Source organism: Leptonychotes weddellii, chromosome 13, assembly GCF_054177405.1.
Source record: "Leptonychotes weddellii isolate Sample4059 chromosome 13, ASM5417740v2, whole genome shotgun sequence".
Classification (NCBI taxonomy): Eukaryota; Metazoa; Chordata; class Mammalia; order Carnivora; family Phocidae; genus Leptonychotes; species Leptonychotes weddellii.
In genome coordinates, this window is record NC_138381.1 from 60768720 (window position 1) to 60787294 (window position 18575).

Sequence of the window (18575 nt, forward strand, 5' to 3'; positions counted from 1 at the left end):
CCAGACAGATTCTCTTATAAGCTTGTGGGCACAGATAGAAATGCTGACTAGTTTGTGCCTTATTTTACCCAGGAAAGGATATGTATGAGCTAAGAGCTAAGGGCACAAGTTTGGAAGGAAGGCCTCTGTTCAGATCCCAGGTTGGCCGCTTTCTGGCTGTATGCCCATTAGTGAGTACCTTGTAAAAATGAGTTGATGTAGGTTTCTTCTGCTATTACACAATTAGGTCTGGCTTACCTCTGGTCCTTTCGCTAAATGAGAATACCTGGCTAGAAGCCCAGTGTGGAGCAGAATCATAAATAGCAGAGTCAGGAGGCCTCCATTCTGTGGTACCAACATCCACACTGCAAACTCTAGCTGACCTGAGATATTGAATTCAATTTCTTAAGAGAAAAGCTATACTGTTTTCTGCCTGGGAGAAACGTTACCTGCACTTTGGAAACTTGAGTGTAGAGAAGGGTAGGACAGTGGGTTGGAGCAGGTATCCACCACCCCACAGGCCCATCTGCCCCAGGTTGTGTGTGAGTTTATTATATACTAAGTAGATACAAAAGAATATTGTAAAAATATGTGTAGGCCTACAAATAACAATACAAGCGACACCCATGAGCTTACTAACTAGCTTAAGGAATAAAATCCCCTATTTTCATTCTCTTTCCTCCCTCCTCCCTTCTTCTATAACCTTTTGACTTTGAGCCCAAAGCCCTCCCTGGGTTCTTTCAAGCCAACTGACTCCACCTCCTCCTTAGTTGGCTAAGAGAATGTTCTTGGCTGCTCCTTCCACCTGTTTCATTCATCAAGAGCTCTCATCTTCTGCCATATTCCAAGCACTTGTTGAAATCTCTCATTCACCAGTGATCCATCTTTCTTTAACCACCCCCCAACATGGCCTTCCCAAGCACCCACAGCTGTTTTCTTTTTCTCCCACAGAATTTTTCACCTTCTAAATGATTTATTTGGTTTATTTCTGTCTCCTCTTATTAGAATGTAAGCTCCAGGATGGCAGGAATTTTTGTCAGATTCCTTTCACTGCTCTACCATCAGGGCCTAGAAGAAGACTTGGCATATAGTAGGAATTCAAGGTATATTTGTGGCATAAGTCTTCCTTCTAGTTCTCTTTGCTGTTGAGTGTTTAGTACTTTTTGAATTTTCTATACTTCTATTTCAATGGGGTCTCAAGAAAGATGAGAGGCCAACATGGGTGTTAGTCGAACATCCTGAACTTGAAGTCTCAAAGTCAGTGGTTCTTAACGTGTGTGGGGAGTGGGGGGACGGGTATCGTGGACCCCCATAAGATGATGATGGAACCTACAGAATATACAAATCAGCATTTACATCTAAAATTTTACGTATAATTTATGAAGACCATGAACTTCATCTTAAGGACCTGTGATCTTAGAACATTTCTAGAAAGATGCATAGAAACTGTGAACTTGGTGGTCCCAGAGAGGAGCAAGAGGGGAGTTCCCATTTTGTTATATACACTGTACATTTCACTTTTGTATAAAGTGCAAGTTTAAAGTGTAGAAACTAGTTAAATATTTTAAAGGAACCCATGTTCTCACACTTTGGGGTGATCACAAACTCAAATGCCTTCAGGGGCTAGGAAGGTAAGTGCACTTGGCTTTAGGTCAATAGTCCTGGTAAAAGCTGTTGCTAATCAGACCTTGCATAACCTCTCCCCCCCCCAAAATGCTTAACCTCAAGACCATGGAAAACATGGTGTTGACCAACTCAACACCCGCACTGTCAACCCCAGGAGGACTATTGGTTAGCAGCCTCTGTTTTGCCCTCTGCTTAGAGTGATAGAAATCCTAGGTTGTGTTTGAAAATCTTTCTGGATAGTCAATGATTCCTCAGTGACAGAGCACACAGAATCTCTGAAGCAGTAGAAGGAAAAAGAACATAGAAAACATCTTGGAAATGACCCAGGAGTTCCAGAGAATATGGTTGGTGGTACATGATGCAAATTTCCCAAAGAAAGGGGGAGCCAAACCTCCCTTTGTCCAGCAACTGCCTGGTAGGAGCTCCCAGTCCCATTAGAGAATGAAGGAATATGGTGAACGATGATAACACCAGGTATGAAAGACGGATGGGGTGCATCTAGTCCAGGAAGAGAGAGCTCACATCAGGGCGGGCTTCATGAAGGTGGACCAGAAACCAGGCCCTTAAAGGGTCTGAGCTGAATTTCAAATGGAGAGGAGGGAGGGCTGTATTCCTCACAGGGTAAACAGTAGGATCAAAGGTTGCAAGTAGAAAATCAAGAGGCCTCTTTGGAGAAGAGAGAGAATTCATGAGGTTTGGCTTGTGGGAAGAAGTACAGGAAATAAGTTTGGAAAGCTAGATTCCACAGGATCAGGTGCTCCCAGTCCTCTAATTTGCCTTTTGAACAAAGCGAAGGAACCATTTTTCCCTGTGACCATTTCATCCTGCAGAGCCCGTGTACTCAGCCCTGTAGAACTACCAGAGGAAGGTTTGGCTGGGGTCCCAGTGACTGACCACTGCTCCATGACCCCATTCCCACCAGGCACTCACTGACTAATGGGTTATGGATGTATCTCAGTCCAACTTCTTCCTCCTGAGGGATTAACTGAAATCTGAAGGAAGAGAGAAGTCCAGCAAAGCCCAGAGATGGGATGTATGCTGCCCAGGGTCTCAGAGCAAATTGAGGGGCTCACTCTCCTGCACCAGGGTGCCTCTCAAGGTTTACATGTCAGCTCCAAGTACATCACAACAATTACAATTACACCACAACCCCCTTCACATTTACGCTATGAGGGGCCAGGCCTCATACCAGGTTCCTGATGTGAGCATTAGCTCACTGAGTTCTCAGAACAAGTCTATAAGGTAGGTACCACAATTATTCCCATTTTCAGATGAGGAACTGAAGCTCCAAGGGTGGGTGGGGGTGTAAAATAACTTTCTCCTGAGAGATAGAGCTGAGATTCTGATTTAGAGTCATCTAACTATAGAGCCCACATACATCAGATGAACGAGACCTTTCTGCAGCAGCGAGGAATGAGGACACATGCAGCCTTCCAGGCTTGTGGGCAGCATTTCCAGTGGCCAATGGATTGAACAGGGCAATGTAGCCCAAACAGTTCTCCCTGTAGAACCCAAAGGAGGCACCAGCCACCAACAGCCAGGGTTTTCATCTGATTCATTTTTCCCCCTAGGGACTGTTCAAATGTAAGCTCCATGTGGGCAGGGAATTTGAGTCCGTTTTGTTCCAGCACTTACGAGAGTGCCATACAAGGAGCTCGAGAAACACACCCTGAATGAAGCGGAAAGTGAATGTTGGTGAGCCACAGGAAGAACTGAGAAAGACTGGCACACAAAGCTTCTCAGTGGGGGTCATTCCAGAAGCTGAGAGTGACTTGGTGACAGAACCCTGAAAGTGCTCCCAGAGGAGCCAACTGGCTAAAATGATCTCATCAGGAATCATTCTGCCAAGTGATAAATACATTAGTAAAGCAAAACTCACCCTGAATTATTATTTTGTATAAGCCTGGCTTTGCTCAGAGCAGGAGTCTCTCCCATCCATTCAAGTGCAGGTATTTATGGAGCATGATGTGTGCAAAGCCCTTTGCCACATCTCAGGATCTGAGAACTGGAAGGAAGTGCAGAGATCAGCCACCAGGTTGCAGGTGGGAAAGCTAAAGCCCAAAGAAAGGTTACTTGGGGAGGTGGGGAGTCCCAGGCCTGCTCTTGGCTCTGCCCCCTCAGCTCTCTGAGCCCGGCAGAGTTCCAAAGTCAGCAGCTGGACCAGGCTCTGTACTGTCACACCCAGAGTAACACTTCTCGATTCCACAAGGGGCTGGACTGAGCTATGCCCCCACCTCTTTGTGTTATGGGTCTCCAGGAATGAAATGACTTGGCCTCCCTTCCAGACCCCAGCACACAAGCCTGTGCCTTCCAGCAGATCCTAGCTGAGCGCACAAGTGTCTGCTGACCCCTTGTGGTCACTGTGGGATCTGTCCTGGCCCAGCCGCCAGGGCCCCAGGTGCTCCTCTGGGACTTTCTGGCCTCAAAGCGCTTTCCCACCTTTTACCCCGGGGGCTCCTCCCTAAAATCCCAGGTGGCAAGGAGAGACAGGATTCCCACTCCCACTTTACAAATGAGTGGCACCATCCTGCGATCCAGTCCCAAATCCACCATGAATTCCTTACCTGCACAAGTGACCTGCACAAGGCAACTCTAAGGTTTTTTCAGCCCCACAAACTTTCAGAGTGGAGAGGTGACTTGCCCAAAGTCAGAGTGAATCCAAGCAGAGGCACTCCCAGTGAGCAGGTCACCCCATGTCCTCACACTGATCAGGAAAACTGAGAGGATCACAGCAGACAAGAAAACTAGTTCCTCCACCTTTGTGTTCTGATTGTGTGCTGAAGGGCCACATGGAGAGTTGAGTGGACGGACAGATGGATGGATGGATGGATGGACAGACGGACTAATGGGATGGATATGTAAGAACTCTGCGTTTCCTCTTCACTGCAGCTGGAGTAGCCAGATGCCTCCCCTGCTCCCTGACAAGCTGTGGCTAGAATTCCAGCTGCCTAGCCCCTTGGCAGCCTACTCCACACTCTCCTGCTGGGGTTTCAAAGCCACTGCCCCTGACAGTCTGGAGCTGGGACCTTCCATGAGGAGAATGAGTAATCATCCAAGACTTCCTCCCTGCCACGTCACTGACCTCTGTGGAGGAGAGTCAGGGGCCAGGGCCATGAATAGGCCCACAGCACGGGTATCCCTCACAGAGCTGTTTCTGCTGCCAACAATGGCGGAAATCGAGTTTGGTGCTCACAAAGGGGCTGAGGATCACCAGAGTGACTGGATGATATGGAAAGAGTATGCCCTATGCATCTCGCAGCCTGGCTCAAACCTACTGACTCTGAGCAAGTTCCTTAGCCTCTCTGTGCCTTGGTTTTCTCACCTGTAAGATGGGCATAATACCTGACAAGCGTTGTAAGGACTGAATGAGGTAAGATAGGAAATGCCTTGCATATAACAGGTGCTCGGTAAATAGAACTTCCCTCCTTCTGTTCCAGGTCGTGGAAAAATTCTGCAGAGGGAAGGAAAACAAGGTCCACTGTGCCCCCAGCAAGTTTTCTACCCTGGGAGGTTTTTCCAAGTACTCTAAAGCATGTGGTGATAGAGGAGGAGGGAATGAAATGTATTTTCAGCAAGAATTAAAGGTATTCTCAAGCAGACTTGATCCCTTTAAAAGGGAGTATCATTCATCTAATGGATAAAGAAGATGTGGTATATATACACAATGGAAACTACTCAACCATCAACAAAAATATATATGAAATCTTGCCATTTGCAACGATGTAGATGGAACTAGAGGATATTGTGCTAAGTAAAATAAGTCAATCAGAGAATGAAAATTATCACATGATCTCACTCATATGTGGAATGTAAGAAGCAAAACAGAGGATCATAGGGGAGGAGAGGAAAAAATAAAACCAGATGATATCAGAGAGGGAGAAAAACCACAAGAGACTCTTAATCATAGGAAACAAACTGAGGGTTGCTGGAGGGGAGGTGGGTGGGAGGATGCGGCAATTGGGTGATAGACATTAAGGAGGACACGTGATGTAATGAGCACTGGGTGTTATATAAGACTGATGAATCACTGACCTCTACCTCTGAAACGAATAATACATTATATGTTAATTAATTGAATTTAAAATTCTTTTAAAAAGAGTATCATTCATCTGTCCCCTGCCCTCAGCATAGTTCTTCAGACACAAAGGATATTCCACGAGATTCCCTGAGGGTGACACTGGGAACATCTTTTCACAGCCAATGGGCAGTAGGAGGGACTCCTGTGCCCGACTTCATCCCCATCATCTAGATCTCTCTAACCCAGCCTAACTCTCCCTCAACAGCCTATATCCAACCCAGGATCACGGCAAGGTCTTCTTAGCCACCTGGTAGAAGGGAGACTTGGGTTTTAGCCCAGCTGACATTACAGCTGAGGCCCTTGCAACACCATCTGCGAAATCATGCTCCAGAAGGCTCTAGGTCCCAGGCCCTCCACTTCCAACTAGAATAATAAAGATGGGGAACTTAACACATGATGGTTAGGAGATGGTCTCCAGAGTGAGACAGGCATAGGGTGGCCTTTGTCACTTACTAGCTGCCCAACCTTAGGTGGAATTCTTACTCTCTGAGCCTTGATTTCTCACCTACAAAAGGGGGCTAATAAAATTACTTACTTTGTTGTTGGGAGGATTCAATGAATCATGTTTGAAAAGAGCTGAGCCTTGTGCCCGGCACAGGAGTGCTGAATAAATGTTAATATGGCGATAGTCTTGACTACTGGAATGGGCTTCCAGGTGAGATTTCATTTGAACTGAGAGTTGTGCACATGAGCACATGTGTATGTGTGGCCACTGAACTAAAGACTCTATAAACCTCTCCTTAGCTTCAAGATTCTGTTTCTCGAACAATATCTTCCCATCCAACACCCCTCCATTCTTCCCTTGCTGATTTTTCTTCCCTTTAATCTTTTTCCTTCCCAAAAATTAAGTGGCCTCTCCAGAATTCCATCACTGCTTGTCCCCTGCTTAAATGCAACATCCCCTGGTTTTTAAAACAAAAATGGGAAGACTGAGTCCACACAATTAGAGGTGAGTTAGTGACTTATAAAATTGACTCGTTAGGTTGACATCTCACTCCCAGGGAATCCTGCAGTCCTTTGGGCCACAGCATGAGGATACAAAGACTCTCAGCCAAGGCCAGCCATCCAGGAGGGTGCATGTGGCTGGAGGCTAGACTGGAGTCAGGCTCAGGGAGGCTGCATTAAGCAAGATCCTGGAGGTAGGGAGACCCTGGGGACAGCTTAGAGAAAGAGGGGCTGGGGCTGCTCTGTGGGCCCTCTGAAGACTCCAAGATCCCCAAAGCCTTTCCCCTTTCCAGGCACACTGCTGATGGCCAAGGAAAAATATTTGTTGAAAGGAAACAAACACACCAAATAAAGGAAAGACACCAAAGTGCTAGCAGAGGTTGATCTAAAAGGTTTTTGGCAGACGTGGTCATATTTCTTGTGTGATAAACTCTAAATATTTAAAATCAATTATTCTAAACAGTCGTGATCAGCCAAGAAAACAGATAAGAGCTTGGAAAAAAGACTGTTTTCATCCCCACTAAAAAGTAGCACGCTCTAGTTCTCAAGGGAAGACCATAAAGGAGGAAAAGAAAAACATCATGAACCAGATCAGGCTCCTGGATATTCCGTTCAGAGGAAGGCCTGCGACCAGGCACTAAGCCTGGAGAGGGACGTGATGAGGATGAGGATGAGGACAAGTAAGGAGGACTTCCTGGGGAAGACTTCCAAAAGCCACCAAGAGGACTGATGTCCTTACCTAGCAGGTGCTGTGATGCAGAATGACCACTCCATGGCAGACAGGAAACCTGCTTCTGGTTCTCTGCCATTAACTTGCTGCAGGACCCTAGGCAAATCAAGTCACCTCTCTGGTGACTCAGTTTCCTCATCTGTAAAAAGAGGGGACTTGGTTAACTTAAAAAACATATATACTAGGCCCTTGCTCTGTGCACTGCTAAAGCTATACTACAAAGAGGAATAGTCATTTAGTCAGAAAACACTGAGTGACGACTAGGCGTTTACTAGGCATTGTGGTTACAGATGAGTAAGTCAGCATCTCCACCATTAAGACGTTCACAATCTGGTCAGGGAGACGGTGAGCAAACAAGAAATGGCCAACCACACGCTCAGTGCAGACAGAGGTGTGGGCACTGGAAGGAGTGGCCTTTTCTACTGGTGCCAGGTCGGGGGAAGTGTCATGGGAGAGGCCTGGACTGGATCTTGGAGGATCCTTGGTCCCTGCTCTCAAAGACTGGACCATCTAATCAGGGGTTAGGACAAATGCCCAAATAGCTACCACACAAGGCAGAATTAAGCCACCTTGGGTAATCCAAGTTCGGAGGGTAGAGGAAACCCATGTGACAAAGGGGGTGGGGGGGGAAGGGCAGGCAGGAAGCAGAAAGAGGTCAGAAAAGTTTTGTAGAAAATGACATTGAGATAAGCTCTGGAGGATGAAGAGAGAACCCTGGGGGCGCTGAAGGGGTATTCTGGATGAGGGGCCTGTGCATGTAAAGGTACAATGTGGGGACTGTCAGGGTATAGTCAGGACAGCAGGCAAGGCCAGGGACTGGAGACTGGCAAGGCCGGAAGCCGTCAGGGAGCCATCATGATAAGAGCCATCAGCAATGATGGGCCCTGCGCCAAGCATTCCACATCCTCACACCAGTTCTTGGAGGCAGGTTCCCTCACTACCACCCCATTCTTTCGGATAAGGAACCAGAGGCTCAGAGAGGTTACAGACTCACACAGCTGGTGGGTGGCAGATATGGCGCTTCACCTAGGTCTGTCCCATGCCTCACCTTGACCCCCTCACCACTAGACAGTGGCACTACTGAATCCTTCCCATCTAAGGTACCACTCACTGTCCCAGGACACTTGGCCTCGCATTTCACTTCAGACAGGTGGGTACCAAAGGTGGATCTTGGCCTTAACCATAAACCGGCTTGATTCAGCCTCCTCCCAATCAGGCAGCTACGGGTCCATCAGGATCACCTTCACCAGAACAGACAGGATGGTGGGGCAGGGCAAGGAATATCACAGTTGCTGAGAGCTTTTGTGCTCCGCTGTCTGCTGGTCTCAGTTTATTGTTGTTCTACGATGGTGTGGGAGGGCTAGCTTCTGCCTCTCCTCCGCCTGTAGCCTAGTGTCGTCATGGCCCAGGGGCAGATTATTCCGCCTTGACTAGGGTGGCTGGCTTTTCCTGTTACGCTGGAGTTTGAAGTGGACCTTGTACACGCGGATGCTATCCAGGTACTGCTGGATGTTCATGGATTCCCGTCTCCAGCGCCCCAGCTTCCTGAGCTGGTCTGTCATGAACTTTTTCTTCAGGTGGTCGTATAAGTGGCTCATCTTTCTCTTGGTCCTGTCTGAGGCTCTTATCTTAAAACAAACAAACAAACAAACAAAAAAACAGAGCTGATGTTAGGATGAAGAAGCTACTTCACAGAAAGTGAGACATCTGTGCTGCTGATGGGGGTGGGGGGGGTTGGTGGAAAATGAGCCAGCTGGACTCAATAATCCCTAAATAGATTGATTCATAGTAAGCCTCAGTCTCCCTATTTGTAAAATGTGGGCATTGAGCCACATAACCCCTATGGTACCTCTGACAGTCTGCAGCCCAGAAGCCTGATTTGGACCTCAACATCTCTATTGGAAAACTGGTCAGAAGGAGGTGTGTGGTGGGGAGGGTGGAGAAAAGGTGCATCCGGTTCCTTCCCCTCCATAAATCCTATCACCCTGTCCCTAGTACTCACTTAGTGCTTCCCACATACTGTCTCTGACATCCCCTACATCACACTGACCTCTACTTATTTTGTCTAGCGTATCATTTCTGTCCTGTCCCCAACAAGACTGTAAGCCCTAGAAAGGCACATCCTTTATCTTACTCACTCATTTGCTTATTCCAGTCAGCTAGCTGTGAAGTGGACACTAACAAAAATCAGCCGCAGGTCTTCAGAGCGACTACAACATCGTCAGGAAGCTGGGGCACATGCCCAAATGTTTCTAAGTGAAGCAGAGAGTGACACATCCCTACAAAGAAGTACGGAGCTCAAAGAAGGAAAATACCAAGAAAAGCCTCATGGAGGGGTGACTTATAAATTGGGATTGGGTTTTGGAGGATGGGGAAGTGTTGGGCATGTGAAAACAGAACCAGGTGGGGGGTAATCCTGGGAGCTGACATTTTTGCCAACCCTCCTGGGGATTCTAAGCCCTGACAGTGTCTCAAAACCCAGCACAACGTAGGCAAAGGAGAGCTCCATTTAAGGCCAGTGTTGCCATGATCACTGTGCAAGGGGAACAAGGGATGAGCCAAGAACCTAAGTGGATCCTGGGAACAAGGGATGAAGCGGGAGGGTGGGTGTGTTCTCAGAGTGTGCTCAGATGATTCCCAAGACACAAGGTCTTAGCTGTTCTTGTCAAGGTCCTGAGAAACCAGTGGCTAGCCAAAGCTGCCTCTTCTCTTCACGTGAGCACTTTGGGGGAAGGGGCGGGGTGGAGGGGGAGACAGAAACACCTCCATGCTGCCACTCAGGCCTCACATCCACTGAGCTCCTACAAGCTGGGACCTTAGCAAGTCACCAGGTCTACAAATAAGGAGAAGACAGTCTTCATCCTGAAGGGAAGATGCCAGTCAGACCCAGGTTTACAACTCTACGATGATGCACTGGATGACCTTAGTGAAGTTACTCTGTCTCTCTGAGCCTCAATTTCCTGAACTATTAATAATACATAATACATAATGGATGTTCAATACCTAAAGCACATAAGGGCTCAATACAGCTTTAAAAGGAGAACTTCTGGATGTCTGGAGGGTGGCACAGCCCTCTGATACATATAAAGCACCTCAGGAGAGTCTCCAGTTACAGCATCTCACGGATCCTCACCCTGCTTGCCAGAGATAGAACATCCCCTCCCCCTGCTGGTGATAGAAATTGGCCCCCAACCCATCCTGGGCCAGTCAAAACAGCCCACACCACCTGGTCACACTGACTAAGGCAAAGATGGGCCAGTGACACACCCTGGGCCAACCGGAGTTTCCCCAGGATTTGTCTAATGTGAGCAACAGTGGAAGCACCCCATTTCCCTTCTAGGCTATGGGCCAGGCTTTCCTTGGCCATGCTCACCAGGGACAGCCAGCCTGATGATTATGCCAACATGCACAAAGACACAGAAAAGAGATGAAAAAGTAAAGTGGAAGACACATCCAATGGTACTGGAGTCCCTGACTCCTCTCATCCCAAACATTGGTGACCCTGCCCTACCCATCCTTGATTATGTAAACAGATTGTTCTTTATTTTACTTGTACTAGTTCAAGTTCAGTTTGAGTCACCAGCAACTGAGAGGATCCTAATAGATCCTATTTTACAAATGAGAAAAGGGAGTCCTGGAGGAAATGTCATTCCCTGAGGTCACAAAAAGCTGGCTTGTCCATTGCCAAGTCCACCCTCTTTCCACTACACTGTGCCGCTGAAGTTTAGCAGAGAGAGAAACACCCAGACCCCTGCTCTTCTTTTGGTCTCTTTGGCCTTTAAGAGGATTTAGCTTCATCTCTTGAACCTCTCCTACTCTTTTTAATGTCAGAATCTCATAGGCCCATCTAGATTTGGCCCTGGAACATGGAGGGAAGTCAACAGAGTCAAGAAGGGGACAGCAATTCAGGCGCCTGGGTGGCTCAGTCGTTAAGCGTCTGCCTTCGGCTCCGGTCATGATCCCAGGGTCCTGGGATCGAGCCCCGCATCGGGCTCCCTGCTCAGCAGGAAGCCTGCTTCTCCCTCTCCCACTTCCCCTGCTTGTGTTCCTGCTCTCGCTATCTCTCTCTGTCAAATAAATAAATGAAATCTTAAAAAAAAAAAAAAGAAGGGGACAGCAATTCAACTCTGGGATTTCTGCTCCACTTGAAGAAATGAATACATTATCACAGTCCATCGTGTTCACCAGCCTCTTCCTAGTGCCCAACACAGTGCCTATTCTAAGCAGCCCCTAATGATGCATTTAATGAATTAAATTGAGTCTGTGTGGTGACAACACTGTTTTCCCTCCCCTTCTTCTATGGATTTTGGGGAAGCAGGTCCAACCCTACTTGTCCATAAGCAGAAAGGGGAAGGGCCTCAGTGCTCCTCCAGGTAAAGGAAAAAACAGACCAAAGAGTATTGATGCCATTTCAAACTCCAAGACCCAAGATTTCTTTCTACAGGAGACAGTAGGAATCCATTCATGGATCCTCTAGAGAAATAACATGACTGGAGGGGGAAAAATGCCACAAGAACCAAAAAATATGGAATCCTTCTCCTTGGCTCCCTCGGCCCAGCAATAGCTGAGACATCTGGGGCAAACCAGTAACCCCGAATCTCAGTTGCCTCCTCTGTAAAATGAGACTTGCTTTAGAGCACCTTGATCACCTCTAAAATCTGCGATCCCCCCCCCACCCCACCCCCACCCAGGCTATTGGTGAGGGTGAAGTGAACATGGGTCAAGCCACTAACACCCTCTAATGCAAAAGCTTTTGATGACTTTACCTCCATCTCATAGATCCGTTGTGCACTGAGATTGTCACGAATAATCACCCGGGATAAGTTGCTCTTGGGTAAAAATTTTTTCGCCACTGCTTCACTGGAATTCATTAAGCTGGAAGTGGGAGGGAAAAGTGGCACAGGGTGAGATGGCTGGGGCCAGGGCTAGGACAGGGACTGATTTGATGGGGTCCTAGGGGAGTGACTGAGGCTTCCCCAGGATTCTTAGGAGAGGCACAGCTGCCATAATTTTCGGAGGAGCAAGGGAGTAGGCCCAGGCTTCCTCTTGCAGAAAATGTGCACTAAACGGGTATTTTCTGGATGCTGAAAAGAAAAGTCATCCTGAGAAAGATGTGGAAAGGCCCAAAGTGTGAATAGGACTCAAAACTGTCCTCAGAAGCAACCATCTTAAGGAGAAAAAATAGGATGAGATGGGAGGTGGGGGTCTTAGAGAAGAGCAAAAGTTGTAGGGTAGGGTTCAGAGGGATGAATTTGAGGCGGGTGAAGTGGGGAGCACTTGCTCCAAAGCCTAGGTCTAAGAAAGATTGGCAGGGGGAGGGATCAGAGGAAGCAGGGAAAAAGAGGACTGGCGGTTAGGCTGGTTAACAGGGGACTTCTAAGGGAAGAAGGAATTCTAAGGGAAGAGGGTTTGGAAAAAGTCTAGAAAAGTGAGGGAAGTTTGTGGTGGAAAAAGATTTGAGGAGACTTCCTAAGATGAGAGGAAGAAGATGGGATGGGAGGGGTTGGTGGTTGGGGGTTATGGACTGGAGCCAGGTGCTCCAGGTGAAACTAGAGATAAAAATTTGGCCAAAATGAAGAATTGGTCAAGAATGCATAATGCCAGGTTTTTGCTTTTTGATAATTTACTTACACTATGAAGTGGTTTTGCAAATATGTACCTCTAAATGTTTTTGCCCATTTCAAAATAATTGTTCATATTTTCTTCCTAAAATTTGTAAATTAAGTGTACAATAGAGAAGCAATGGAATAAATTCTAATTAGGCCATACAATAAAATACTATGCAGTCATGAATAAAACAGATATCCATAGTGTATTAGGTGGGGGGGTGGGGGGAGTAGGTAACACAATAGTGAAATTTCTTGTGATAAATTTTTCCCCCCAAAATTGAATCACCATGTTGTAGTACTTATATATGAATGGATCTGGAAGAATATACACCAAAATGTTAACAGTGATTGTCTGTGGCCATTCATTTTGCTTGCTTGTCTGATTTTCCTATAAGTGTACACTACTTTGATAGGACAAAAAAGACAATATTTAAAGGTTAAAGCATTCTGAAGGACTAAAAAAAAATTTCTAATTCATTTTCAGCCAGTCTGGAACTATGGTTTTATGAATGTTTTTACATTTATAGACTAGTATAAACAAATGTTCCCAGTCTCCCATTTACATTCTTCTGACAACAAAGGCATGAAAATAAAAAGGCTGACATACAAAAAAGGAGATGCTCACATAAAAACGTCTCCCATATCCTGTTAAAAAAAAAAAAACGTAAAATATTTAGACACATAAAACGCTCTTCGCCTACTCAGTGGTGTACCAAATTTACCAATATTTCCTGGAAAAGTTTAAAAAGGTGGGGGGAACAGAGACTGTAAATATCCCCTTTCAAGTAATAAACGGTCATTTTGAACCAAATTGTTTTCCAACGCAAGGCCTCTGTGGGAGCCTAGAGGATGCTGCCAGGGCTGTGGAATGGAAGGGAGGGAGGGGAAGTTGGGGTCTGTGCGGCTCGGGCTGAGCTGAGGGGCTTTCCCAGGACTACTGGGGAACGTAGAGGCTGAGGAGAGAGGTGTCAGGCCTGAAGGGACCTGAGCCTCGCTAGGCTCTAAGGAAGTTCAAGGCTGGCCCAAAGGGCGCTGGGGACCCCGGGGCTATACGATCTCAAGCCTGGGAGACTAAAGAGCCGGGGAGATTCGGAAGACACGGAGGTGGGAGATGGGAATTCCAGCTTCTCCTGGGAGTCCAGGCTGAGGGCGTTTGGACTCCCGAGCTCCTGGGGATGCGAGGTGCTGGCCTGGGAAGGAGCTGGGTGGGGCTCGCATCTGTGAGAAATCCAGGCTCTCTTGGGGTTTGACGGGCTCGGGGCTCTGGGAGAGCCACGGCCGAGGTCCCAAGGGTCACTGGAGGAGCGGGGGTCTGAGAATAGCCCTGGGCATCCGGGCTGCACCTGAAGAGCACCAGCGGCTGCGCGGTCCGCGGCCGCAGGAAGCAGATCTGCGGGTGGGTCCCTACGTGGATTTCGGGTTGGCTGCCGAATCTAACGTGCGGGGAGGCCCGGGTCCGGTTGGTGCCGGAACTGGTAGTCGCCTGGGAGGCCGAAAAAACCGATGGTGAGCCCAGGTCCCATGTGACCGAGGGCCTGGACTGCTGGGCAGCCGAGTCTACCATGCTTCAGAACGACTCGGCAGCGGGAGGCAGAGGAGGGCGAGCGCGCGGAGGCCGAGTGAATCCCTGCGCCGACGCGGCGCGCAGAGCAAGGCGAGTTGCCCGGGAGACGCGTGACGGAAGGTGGGACCTTGGGGCGGGCCGTATGCGCGGAGTCTAGGAGGCTGAGGACGCGGCAGGATTGTCCCTCGGCGGCCGCCGTGGTGCAGCCCGCCGCGTTGCCGTGGAGACGAGCCGGGCGAGATGGAGCGGGCTGCGGCGCGCTGAGCTGACACTACCTCTCCGCTAGGATTCATGTGGCCCCCGCGTGATCGCGGGGCGGGTAACCGGGTAGGGCCGGGCGGGGCAGCTCCAGGGAACCGAAGCGAGCCCGGGGTTTCTCCGAAGACCCGGCGCTGCGGATTCCTCACCGCGAGGAGGGACCATTGCTATGGAAACCAGAGCGCGGGGCAGCGGGGGATTGTGGCTCCCGGATGGTGACGGATCTTCTCTCTCCCCGAGACCCTCACCCGAGGCTTCGGGCGCGATTGCTTCCTGAACGAACCTGCCCTCCCGCCCACGGGAGAGAGGTAAGACTGTGGGGGCTCTTAACATCCAGGAGGCGAGGGAGCCCATTCCAACGTCAACTCCCCAGAAAACCTAGGAGGCTCACCCCTGAAAGTGGCTCTTTGCTCTTGTCAAGCCGTGGACTTCGTCCCACGCTTATAAACCAGTATTAATGAACGCCCCCGGTGTTTGCCGACTTTTCCCACACGTGATGAGACCAGAAAGACCAGCTTTCGGACCTTGCTTCGTGACCCTAGGCAGGTCCTTTTCTCCTCTCTACTTCACTTTTCCGTGTGTAAAATGGAGATATTAACTACAGACACCTATTATGTTGGCTTGAAGACCGAACCAGATGAAGGAAGCCTAAGGCTTTGTAGGCCATAAAATGGTGAAACTAATCACCACCACGCTCCCCCTCACGCTAAATGTTCTTCAGATCTTTGTGTCATTTCTTGAGGCGATCTTTGCAACTCCCTCGCCCCGAGCCTGAAATAAACCCCTTTATTCTTCACTCCCATAAAGCCCTACGTTTCACCGTCCCTAACAGCGGCAAGAATAGTTACCATTTATAGAGGGCTTACTCTGTGTCAGGCTCCGTGTTAAACACTTTACCTGGGGTTACCTCATTTCATCCTCAGAAGATCCTTATAAGACAGGCATTGTTATCCCTATTTTCCAGCCCTGTTGTGCCTATAATTGCCTATTTAATGTCTGTCTGTCCCACTAGACTTTGAGCTCTGTGAGAGAAGGGACCATGACTGTCTTGTACATTTCAATACCCCCAGCACCTAATACAAAGCCTGATAAATATCTCTTGACTAGCATGAAAAAGTCTCTCCTCCCATCCCTACCCTCACCATCAAGAGAAGTCTTCTCTGCACACTCATTGTCACTGTGATGAATAGCAGTTTCCTCTATTCCTGTTGCCCACTGGGCACTAATTTTGGAGACCCTCAGTTCACTTTTCTCTGGGTTTTCGGGTGATAAGGATCCATCAGTTTGGGTGATGGAACATCCCTTAGCATTTAGGCTTTCAACTGAGTTTTGGGGAGCTTTCTCTCTGCCCCCACATGACCTTTAGAACAGACAGCCCCATCTGGCCTTCCTGGGGTGAGCCTGATGCATTTGACTCTGGGGCATTGGCTGGCAGGATTTCCTAAGTAGCCTTTGTCCTTCCTCTCCAGCAACTTAGGAACCACCCTCACCTCCACCAAGTTCTGCCCCCAAATTCTAGACAAACAAGGCCAGAAAACTCATCCTTTCCAGAAGATCTCTGAGATGACAGAGTTGTGGCTGTTGGAGCCATTCCTCATTCAACAAATATTTATCAAGCACACTTATATGGACAGAGAACTTAGCATTGGTGATACAGTAGGAGTAAAGATAGTTACAGTGAATCCCAGTAGAACCACGGACAAATCAAAACAAAACCACATCTTTAGGAAGTGGTAGGAAGAAGATCACATAGGGCTTAGAAAGCCTGGAGCAGGGACTTGATTAAACCTGGGGGAAGGGTATGGTTCCAAGGGGTTTCCCTCAGGAAGTGACCCTTAGCTAAGATCCCAAGTCCTCTGCTGAATGGAACAGATCAGGATCTGATAGGCTTGTAGGGAAAGAGGGTTCTGGGCCAAGAGAACAGCAAAGGCAAAGGCCCTGGGCCAGGGAGGACCAGGTATCCATATGGCACTGCAATGGCTCAGCCTAGCCAAGGCCTTTCAGGATGGAGCAGAAGAGGCTAGAGATGGGCAGGAGCCAGACCACAAATGGCCTTGACAGTCAAGGCTCCATCTCATCCTGACAGTGGGCAGCCAGTGAAATATATTAAGCAGGGGAACAGAACTCTGCTCCTCATTTGTCTCTGCCTGATGACAACTGCCATTTGGCCTTGAGAAGTGTGCTCTAAATCCGAATACTCCTGTTTCAGTGGAACATGTGAAAATGTGCTATTTTTGCAGCTTTGTGCAAGACTGAGAGAGTGAAGGACCTGGGATTTCTTAGGACAAAGCAGGGGCGTGGCCCTCGCTGGGGTGCTTGCCACAACCCTGCTGCGCACAGCATCATGCTGGTATAGCTTGTCTACCTGAGGCCCCTCTGCTTCTCTGGGAGCTGCTGTAGTGCCCCCCATCCTGGCCTCCAGGAAGCTTCCAGCTGCCTTCTTCCCTAGGTGCCCTCCTTAGAGGCCAATTGCAGGAGCTTGGTTAATGATGTAGGACTCTGTAATTGATGTCACTTTCACAGGGGCACATCCTGTCTCTTTAGAGGGTTTCTTGGAGGGGGGAAGCTGAGACCCTCCTCTCTCTTATACCACCAGTGACTCCTCATGTCGCTGCTCCAGAGTCTCATGATTTGAGCATAAAGTCAGAACAGAAGCAAGACTGGGCAAGTGGCTGTGTGAACCTAGACAGAGAGGCCAGGGCGCAGCTGATGGACACAAGTCCGCCTGCCCAGCTAGAGATGTGGAGCCCCCCCAAGGGAGGCCTTGACTTCCAGAGTTGGAGATAAGTTCTCTGGGTAGTTCTGCTGTGATGGTCAGAGGACCGCCCTGGGGATCCTGTTATAGACCCACCCATCCACTTCCCAGAAATCCCCTGGGGTTGGCTCTCTGGCCCAGCTGGGCTCCTGCTCTCTAAGCATTCTCTTCCTCCTTGCAGTTTTCCATGGCACAGCCCAACAGAAAGATGTAGCCCTTGTGCCTCACTGGCCGCTGACCCACTGGCCTGATGACAGCACCCCCGTGTACGTTTCCGGTTCAGTTCCGGCAGCCCTCGGTCAGTGGCCTCTCACAGATCACCAGCAGCCTGTATGTCAGCAATGGGGTGGCCGCCAACAACAAGCTCATGCTCTCCAGCAACCAGATCACCACGGTCATCAACGTGTCGGTGGAAGTGGTAAATACCTTATACGAGGACATCCAGTACGTACAGGTGCCTGTGGCCGACACACCCATCTCGCGTCTCTGTGACTTCTTTGACCCCATTGCTGACCACATCCACAGCGTAGAGCTGAAGCAGGGCCGCACGCTGCTGCACTGCGCTGCTGGCGTGAGCCGCTCAGCTGCCCTCTGCCTGGCCTACCTCATGAAGTACCATGCCATGTCCCTGCTGGACGCCCACACGTGGACCAAGTCATGCCGGCCCATCATCCGACCCAACAATGGCTTTTGGGAGCAGCTCATCCACTATGAATTCCAGCTGTTTGGCAAGAATACCGTGCACATGGTCAGCTCCCCTATGGGAGTGATCCCTGACATCTACGAGAAGGAGGTCCATTTGATGATTCCACTGTGAGCCTGCCAGCACCCCCCGCACCCCCGCACCCAGGTCAGAGGTGCAGATCTGCTGTTGACCCTCCACCAAGATCTGAACTTAAAACGTTCCACTTTTGCTGATACAGAAAAAACAGATGATGCCTTTTATAAGGGTCCGAGAAAAAGGAAAGGTGCTGTAGCTTTTAACCTTATTATCCGTATCTTCAAAGATTAAATTCACTAACTATACAATG

At 48.8% G+C, this 18575-nt stretch overlaps 2 protein-coding genes across 3 annotated transcripts; one reads left to right on the plus strand and one right to left on the minus strand.

The window, feature by feature from the left end:
• Positions 1-1338: 1338 nt before the first annotated feature.
• C13H5orf52 (chromosome 13 C5orf52 homolog) lies at positions 1339-14703 on the minus strand. The gene is made up of 3 exons (XM_081801820.1): positions 14311-14703; positions 12125-12233; positions 1339-8986 (listed from the first exon to the last, which is right to left on the minus strand). Exons 1-3 carry the CDS (start codon positions 14529-14531, stop codon positions 8789-8791), a joined length of 528 nt encoding a protein of 175 aa, XP_081657946.1. The 5' UTR covers positions 14532-14703; the 3' UTR covers positions 1339-8788.
• Positions 14704-17794: 3091 nt separating this feature from the next.
• DUSP18 (dual specificity phosphatase 18) lies at positions 17795-18575 on the plus strand. Of its 2 annotated transcripts, XM_081801819.1 has the most exons (2): positions 17795-17959; positions 18070-18575. In XM_081801819.1, exons 1-2 carry the CDS (start codon positions 17795-17797, stop codon positions 18256-18258), a joined length of 354 nt encoding a protein of 117 aa, XP_081657945.1. In that variant the 3' UTR covers positions 18259-18575. The 2 variants fall into 2 exon arrangements, with proteins under 2 accessions (XP_081657945.1, XP_006733576.1); XM_006733513.3 differs by having other exon boundaries at positions 17795-18575.

Coding starts and splice junctions, on each gene's coding strand:
- C13H5orf52 (XM_081801820.1), bottom strand. CDS start 14,531: ATGGTAGACTCGGCTGCCCAGCAGTCCAGGCCCTCGGTCACATGGGAC. Junction 12,234..14,310: donor CAGCCGCTGGTGCTCTTCAG/GTGCAGCCCGGA, acceptor TCCCACTTCCAG/CTTAATGAATTCCAGTGAAG. Junction 8,987..12,124: donor AACGGATCTATGAGATGGAG/GTAAAGTCATCA, acceptor GTTTGTTTTAAG/ATAAGAGCCTCAGACAGGAC.
- DUSP18 (XM_006733513.3), top strand. CDS start 17,795: ATGACAGCACCCCCGTGTACGTTTCCGGTTCAGTTCCGGCAGCCCTCG.